At 40.1% G+C, this 8967-nt stretch overlaps 1 protein-coding gene across 1 annotated transcript; it reads right to left on the bottom strand.

Moving 5' to 3' along the window:
* Positions 1-3357: 3357 nt before the first annotated feature.
* Positions 3358-6411, bottom strand: ccnb1 (cyclin B1). Its single transcript, XM_062434401.1, has 9 exons — positions 6348-6411; positions 5967-6095; positions 5509-5625; positions 5238-5426; positions 4990-5148; positions 4650-4886; positions 4423-4563; positions 4136-4246; positions 3358-4038 (listed from the first exon to the last, which is right to left on the bottom strand). Exons 1-9 carry the CDS (start codon positions 6366-6368, stop codon positions 3934-3936), a joined length of 1209 nt encoding a protein of 402 aa, XP_062290385.1. The 5' UTR covers positions 6369-6411; the 3' UTR covers positions 3358-3933.
* Between the last annotated feature and the right edge of the window lie 2556 nt (positions 6412-8967).

The raw sequence follows: 8967 nt of genomic DNA, 5'->3' as shown, positions 1-8967 counted from the left end.
GTCATTATTGAATTGAGACACGCAGACTTGGTGGACGGGAGGTGAGAATGGGCATTGACTCATTTTGAAGGGTGCACTTGTTAAATCTCTGGCCATCTTGGACGATGTTTAGACTGGGAAAGAGTTCCAAACTTTTGACTCTGGTCTTGGACGATCCGCTTGTGGGTGAGATCTGTATTGCTGAAATACTGAGAGGTCTGAAGCCAGGCTTCGCATTCTTTCTGGACCTCAGTGCTGACTCGCAAATTCACTTAATGGAGAGAGCTTGAATAAACATGGAAAAGGACAGAAGCATTTGAGCTTTAAGGACACTGAAATGTGCATGAATACATAAACGTGCTCAAACAATTTCCCTGGAGAGCTTGTAAGGCCATCTAGTCTGTGTGATTGTACATGGTTGTCATTAAAGTGGTCGGTTCACCAAACATATTTTAGCACTAAATTTTACTGGTATCTAGCCATGCAGATAGTTTTGGTTTTATTTGCATACATAGGTTTTGAGATATCTGCCTCTGATCATGCTGCTAACCCAATACAGTGAAGCATCTCTAAATCAATGTCCTAAATACTCTTAATAATCCACAAACCTCATTATGAACAGTTTTTTCCTATGACATCTGAATGAACACTGGACAACGACATCAGCTTTCATGGATTGGATATGGGTTATAGTCAGAGGTCATGGGATAGCTGGATGAAAACTGAGGAGGCCATAGACCATCTTTGTATTAAGACAGGTTACTATCTCCCCCTCGATATAAGACCATGTGCTTGTATGTGAGTTTCAGGTTGTGGCACCTGAGCCAGTTCCATTAATTGTAGACGACTACGCTAATGTGTGAGCCTTTGAGCTAAAATCATTTTCGTTTTACTGATGGAACAGTTCGAAGTGGGTCTGTAGATTCGTCAGGGAAACTGGGACATTGTTTCATGATAGTTAAACTGCTGTTACAATCATACTTTAGTGATACAACATTGCACATCCATAAAGTAGATTGCACTCGCACATTACGAGAAAAAACTCAAATTTGTAATGTGGACTTTTTATTAAAGATTTAAAGTCTTTCAGCCCGACTTTTGCTCGTCTTTGTGACCACAGTTGGTCAATAATTGTTGCGTCAAATGTTGCTATTAGATCAAATTTAATTTTCCTTTATTGTACTAATTTAAAAAAACTTTCTTTTTCAGTCTTTTCAATGAATTCCTTTCGCTTTCAATGTACTGGTATGGAGGGAAAGCTGTTCATAAAACCAAACTATTTGCATGCCTAGATACCACAAGGTTGGAGTGATGAAATATGTCTTTTGTAATTTAGGTAAACTGAGGCTTTAAGCATTTTCAGGATATTAGCAAACGTGGTGTTTAAAGCGTTCACTTGCTGAATTGTCTTGAGCGGTGCAGCCACTATGCTTGATTTTCCATCATAATAAATGTCACACAGCTGAAACTTTGTCAGAAAGGCCAAATAGTGTTCCAGGCAGCTGCAAGTGTATGGTTTGGAGCCCTGCACAGGAGGAATCTGTCTTGTAAACCGATATGGCTGCCCAGTCATGACCTCAGCCTCAAAGTATGAATTCTCAGTATGATCTGTGAGTTTAAAAGCCCAGTTTTCCAGGATAACCAAGACTAATTATCATGTGTCTCTGTGGAAAACAACAGAGCATTCTGAGCTGGAGGGATAGATAAAAGGGATGTGCTCTTAAGGTGTCAGCATTACTGTCATTATCCCTCATGAAACAATGACGAAACAATGACGAAACAATATTGCAATATTATTGATTTAACTTCTAAAATACCCAAAGCAAGGTTAGGCTGCATTTTTACCTCACAAAACGGTGAAAGCACCTCTTGTATGTCACTGTATGTGTGAATCACAACAAACCCAAAGTCCCACTGCGCCAAATAATGTTTTTCAGCAGCTGATGATTTCTGGTCTTGGCCAATACCACAACAGATGTAGTCAAGCTGTTATCCAGAAGGCCTTTAGGAGCGATGGCCTTATGATCCTGATAATGCGCACAGTGGCTAACATCATGGAGATGGCAGGTGGTCTTGTACAGGAAAGCTCTCTTGGATCCCCCTGGGGTTTGGTAGGATGGATAGGAGGGGAGGGAGGTGCCTGGTACCCCCAGGGTCTCAGCTGTGAGTGGATTAAATTGATAATAGCTCCCACTCTGCTCTGTCCATTAGCTTTAAATACTTATGGCTTCATATAATTTAAGTTGTAAAGGAGCCTTTGCATCCGCAGCTTTCATGAGATCTACATGTGTCTCAAGGATTTAAGAGCATGATGCTGACAAGAACCAAAACAACCAACAGTGGACAGGGTGGATGATGGATTATACCACATCTCCTAATGTAGCACATTTTATGGAAATTCAATTAAGAATAAAAAGCTTTTCCAATTCCAGTGTTACCATAAAGCAGTCTTGCCCAGTTTTTTGCAGAAGACATTTTAACATGTTAAGTGTAGGAAAAACACAGGGCCTTGATATTGTCCCAGTTTGCTCAGTGTCATTTCAGACCTGGGCACACTAGGATTTCAAATGGTGAAATGTGGCAAATGCATTTTATTATATAAATAAGTGTTTTGAATAAACTATGTATAGTCCCATTGGCTACCAAGCTTACTATTTTTAGCAAGCTTGTTAGTGGCCAATAATTCCACACACGTGGAGGAGAGAATGTCACTTTGTGGTGTTATTTTACTGGGATACCTATAAACAGAGCCATTAGTTAATCACCAATTGCAAAACAGCACACAATGTGCTATTATAGTCTTATCTAAACTATGTAATAAAGACACATCCTAACTGACCAAACATTTTTGGCATTTCTGTGCAGGAATTTCTCAGCTGACACAAAATCAGTTTAGTGCATTTTACAGAGGTGAGGTTTGAATGGTCAGTATTAAGTGGAGTGATTACAGCAAGAAAAGCCTGTACAAGTGTTTAGAAGCACTAAGGTTCCCATTTAAAGAAACTTAAAGAAAAGGCCTTTATTCTAAGAGCAGAGATTCATGTCTGCAGAGTATTTAGACAGCTAAATGTAAAGCACAACAGTCAGTGACAGGGTTTGGGGGGGGGGCAGAGTGTAGCCTGTATTGATCACAAACTGGAGGTAACAAGGTACTTGCTAGGCCAAGCCAAGCAGAGCAGTGCATGTAACTGCACACAAAACTGAAAGTTGTATGTTAGACTGAGTACTTTAATGGACTATTAAACCATATGTTATTAGGACTAGACTTGGAGTCCTTCTGAAATGAAAAATCAGCAGCATCAATACCTCTGCAGGAGCCCAAGTGAACTGAGGTCTTACAGCACCCTCTAGTGGGGATCAGAATTATGACAATGCAAATTTCTGGTCAAAAACATTTAATAAAGGCTTTAACACAAAAGTAAAATCACTTTTAAAAGTATTGCTGTACATTTCACACATTCACTGCCACACACACATTAAGAAAATCCAATTTAAAAATGGTCCCATTATCCACTGGACCCTTAACATGGCTGACCCATTTTAAAAGCAATGCTACAAGGTTTCCATTTGAAATAGCAGTTAACCCATGAGACTCACATTACCATCTGTAGCATCATCTGAGTGTTGAAAAATATTGTGTTCAATGTGCCAAATCAGCTAACTGTAAGTAGTGCATTATCACATTGCAAATATCCCTGGTGAAAAGAGTGCTACACATTTAAGGGAGGTAATTTTTGGTCTGAGAAACTGACAGATTCTATAAAGTAGTGGAATATCAATATAGTTTCAGCCCTACCATTAAATAATGAAATACCTGTAGCATGCTTTGAAAAGGGCCAGTTAGAAATACACAACCTGTAAAAATGCAAACCACCGAGTCATCCTTGGGATCGGTGCAATTGTGTAAAAAAGTTCAACTGTACAAGTCAGCACATTGTGCCAAACATGGTCATCTCACTGAGTGAGCTGCTTTGCAAGATCCTTCACCACTGAAGATTTGAGCTGCGAGATTGTGGCAATCCTCATCTGCTTTGAAGTGGAGTATTTGCCTTTGATAGCCTGTAAGAACAGAGGTCAAAGAGTGTCACTCTGTTATGTAGGCACAGTGGTTGTGTTTTGTTGGAGTTGAGGGAAATCAGATTGTTTCACAACTTACCATGTGCTTGGTCTGCCCTTCATTCACCTTCACAACATTCTTGGCAATGTGTGCCATCACAGGAATCAAACTCTCTGCTGTGTAGTCCATGTAGTGCTGCAGTGTCACATCCTGAAAACACATTTCAGAAAGTTAGAGTACATATTTTATCCTACCATGGTGTTACAGAATTTAACCTTGACATCGATTAACAAGCCTATGTGGCCTCTCAAACCCAGTACCAGTCAGCCTGTAATTGTAAGAGAAATCTTGGGCACTACAAACTGAAACATTTTAAAACCACTCACCCAGTCTCCAGCATCCAAGATCTTCAGGGTAAGAGCCAGGGCAGCACTCGCCAGCATGGAAGGTGGGAAATGAACCATTTCATAGTCGACCATGGTGAGCTCCAGGAGGTATTTTGCCAGGGTGTGCTGATCTGCAGTCACCTGAGGGGAGACAAGTCAGGAGTGGATGTTAGTGGCTGTAAGACAAACAGCAGTCATTGAATCTAGACTTTGATGCTGCTACAAACCTCATAAATCTTTGAGGCCCTCCTGAGGAACTGGAGGGGGAGAGGCCGGCCCAGTTGGAACTTGAGCACCCGCAGGATTGTCATCTCCATGTCTCTGATCTGGGCAGTGGTATAGGCCTTGTCCGTCACATAGGCAAAGTCAGAGATCTCTGGTGGATACATCTCCTCATATTTGGATGCAAGGAACATGGCAGTCACACCGACGAGCTGCAGCTGCTTCTTGGGGACTGGGTGGTCCTGTTGAAGGTGCAAGCACATGGATATTTTAAAAACTGTAGCATGTCAGAGGGCTATGACTGCCATGAAATAGAAGCGGTTTATCCTTAGGCCAACTGCTCACCTGAAGAAAGCGGTCGATTATTCCCACTGTCATGTACATCGTCTCCTGCAGCAGACGAAACTTCAGGTTCACTTGCACTAGCCAGTCAATGAGAATGGCCCGCATGTTACCAGTCACTTCCTGACCCTGCAGATAAGCAGGTTTGATGTCCTGCTCAACCTGAGAAGGAGAAACTCAATTAAACTCTAATATTTAAAAGGGGGGGGGGGTTAACCAGCGAAATCTCATGCAAGTAAAATTTTGCCCACCTCAAGCTGTCGGAGGTACTTGTAGATGTCCTTCACATATTCACTGCAGAGCATAGGGTTGTCATAATCATCTGCGTCCACATCCCTGATGGCGGTGTGAAGAATGACGTCGGAAAATGCTTGACATAAGTCGGCAGGCTCACAGCCTGAAGTCTCCATTGGAGTGGGTGATGCTGGTTCAGGGGGAACCTGGAGAATCCCAACAAGATGTCAGACAACAGCGCCACACCCGCCAGTTGTACCTCAAATAGCTACTGGCATATAAACTCACCTGCTCCTCTGGCTCAGGTTTAACAGGAGCAACATTTTCTGGTTTTGGTTTTTCAACCACAACCTTTTCAGCCTTGGTGGTGACTTTGGGCTTTTTAACCGCCTCTGTCTTGATATTCTAAAAGTGAGAAGAAAGTCACAGGAGTGTTGAAGTAAACAAATCTGCAAATTTTATAGTTTAAGTTCTCAAATATGATTTGATTTCTCTCTATGGTAGTAAACAGAAACAGTAAGATACCATAAATGTTCAGATTAGACTAAAGAATTTAACTTTCAACCAAATGAAGTATCATTTGATGGATCTATAAAAGTTGTTAGTTGAACCTCTACTTATGCAAGTTAAAGCATTTGTTTTGTTAACTACAGCGAGTTGAATTGCAGATAACAGGCTACATTGTTAACCATCCATCGGTGAATCAAGTCTGAGCTCACGAGAGACTTTGTCATTAAGATGTGTACCTTTTTCAGTGGTTCTTTGTTGATTGCAATGTTTCCAATTTCGCCCAGGGCCGCTCGGGGCTTCAGTGTGGGCCCGTTCACCGTACAAGCCTTTCCACCGAGGTCAGACCTGGTAGAAGCCAAGCGGTTCTGCAAGAAAAAAAAGTAGTCAATACATGTTGCATGCTGTGTATTCATATTCATATTATATATTTAATTCAAAAGTCTTAAGTGAAATTATGGAACAGCTGCACGAGAGCAGACCTACAGCGACGCACGAGGACGTTTCACATTCAATAATTTCAAATTAATAAAACATTTAAAAGACGACACCTCATCAAAATGCTTTTTCCAGGTTATACGTAATTAAATGATAAGTAATAATAAGATTGAAGTACTTACTCGGGTTACTCGGAGAGCCATTTCGAAATGTGTGCTGTACCAACAAAGACACGGTGACTGTAATGGAGAGGACCGGGGTGTAGTTTTAAGGTTCGGCGTCTCTGTTTAAATCCTCGCTCCCTACGAACTGATTGGCTGCGCTCTTAACCTGCGGAGCTCCTGATTGGTCGAGCACAGCTGTTTCAAATGCGTTCCCCGGACAACCAGTGGTCACGTGATGTGGTCCCTTTTTTGTCCACATCCTTTTCCTGTTACGTGCTGCTTGTTATTATTTCTTGTATTTTCTTTGAATGTAGTGTTCATGCTATTTCATCGTTTTGTGTGTGCAGACAACACGTTTACATGCCCATAAAAGAAACATAGAAACCCCTGTGATAAAGCTTAGATTATAAATCAGTCAATTGGTCAGTAATAAGCAATCGGATCAAGGCTGATTACTCTACCGTACTTTTCATTAATACACAATGAAACTCAAAGTACTACTGCATTAAAAACGTATAAATACATATACATAATGACATACACACAAAGAAATAAGGCCTCAATAAGCAATGCTTTCTTATTACAGCAAAAAATGGAAAATGTGTAGTTTACATATACTGTACCAGTTATTTTCTTGTGTTTTAAATTGGCAAGCGGGTACCCTCATATGAATTATGATGATATATCAACCAAAAACTATTGATAAAACACCACATACATCCTATGGGACTATGATGTGTTGTGAGCATTTTTGCCAAGAGCTTTGCATCCCAATGAATGAACTTCTCTATGCAGTCTGCTGCCTTATAGAATGTATAGCCTCTCTGTACCTCTCTGTCCAAGTAATCTGCAATGAATTAATTTAATGTGAATTAATAAGCAATTTGTCAGTGGGAAATTGCAAGTAAAAGGGGTTACATATATCTAGGTAAAAGGCAACCCCCCCACCACCAGTAGTCGTAGCCATTTTGCATCTTTTTTCCTATTATTTTTTAAGTTAACCTTAACTCCATGGTTCTTTTGTTGGTCGAAACTATTTGTTCATGCTGGAAATGATGAGGCACTGTCCAAATCTCCTGCTACAGCAGATCCACGGACACACCTTTCACAAACATAATACAAAGTATGATAGTAGTACACTATGCAAAGTATTTCAGGTAATCATCAAAGGACACCTGTGATGCACATTATATTTTCTTAACACATCTTCAAATTGTTCTACTAATTTCATTCTAGGATCACGTATACACTTTTCAATAGTATTTTCTGTCTAGGGATCAATATATGGAACTCCTTATCCACAGAGCTCAAAGGGATCATGAATGGGATTTTGAACTCAATTTGAAACTGCTCTAAAAGAGGGGTCAGTCAGCTGTGAGTGATCAGGTGCTCGGCATTGTTTTATGGCAATTTATTGTTTAATTGTTTGTGTTTAATTCTGTTTTATATATATTTTCTGACTGCATTTTTGCCCCATTTATACAAAGGCTTCTATAGGGACAGAAAGCCAAATATAGGCTAAAATGCTGTGGTGTATGGCATTAGTCCATACTACTTGTCACTATGAAAATAAAACAGAAAATAAATTAGAAAAAAAATTACAAATCATATCCAGGGATCATGTGGTATAAATATTAATGTGTTCATCTGTTTCAGAGGAGAGCCAAACTGAGGGAATGGATTGGTAAATCTTGTGCCTGGGCCCTGTGACTTTCCAAGAAGAGATGGCAATAACAGTCACTTCAAACAGCTGTGCCCCCCCTGACTCTCTGGATCTGTGCCTGGCCTAGTCAGTAATCCATCCCTGTATGGTCGTCCCATATTCTGTGGACTGCTAATTTCATTGAGCAATATTATGGAAAGATACAGGTGGCAGAACAAGACTCAAGATTACTTTATTTTAATTTCTGTGTACATTGAAATAAAATTCCACGTCTCCCAGTCCAAAAACAGTGCACTTGTACAATAAATGGTTTAAACAAACTTAACTACAAACATAAGACTCCTAAAAATATATTGCGAAAACAAACAACATGGTTAGATGGAGTGAAGTAAGTACCACTCTTGGCCAACTGGAGAACTGAAGGCACCATCCTCAACTTGCTTGCTTGTATACACAGACAACTGATTGTATGCATATTGGTGTTTGACTATAGGCAATGGAGCTATAAATAAATACAGATTCATAAACACATATACACAAAGATATAAGGCCTCAATAAGCAATGCTTTCTTATTCTCTGTCTCAATGTTGTTTCACAGCAAAAATATGGAAATCATATTCTGATTTGTTTACACATACAGTACCAATAATGTTCTTGTTGTGTTTTAAACTGGCAAGCTTGTACCTTCATATGAATAATGATGATATATCAACTCAAAGCTATTGATCACATACTGTATACATCATGGATTTTTGACAATGGTTAGCCTATAATGAAAGTATGGTCTGTGTACCTGGTGAAAGAAAGCAGGTTTAATGTTCTGTAATAATAGCCTGAAATCTTCAGTGGCTGTACTCCAGCACTCTGCCGTCCAATCAGAGCGTCACAATTTTCCGTGACGTCCGCCGGAAAAAGAGAGTAGGCACACGCATGCGTACACGCAGTGAGTAAAACAAAACAGATGCCACCACAAA

This window comes from Scomber scombrus, chromosome 15 (assembly GCF_963691925.1).
Source record: "Scomber scombrus chromosome 15, fScoSco1.1, whole genome shotgun sequence".
Taxonomy (NCBI): Eukaryota; Metazoa; Chordata; class Actinopteri; order Scombriformes; family Scombridae; genus Scomber; species Scomber scombrus.
This window is presented reverse-complemented; position numbering and strand designations above follow the sequence as displayed.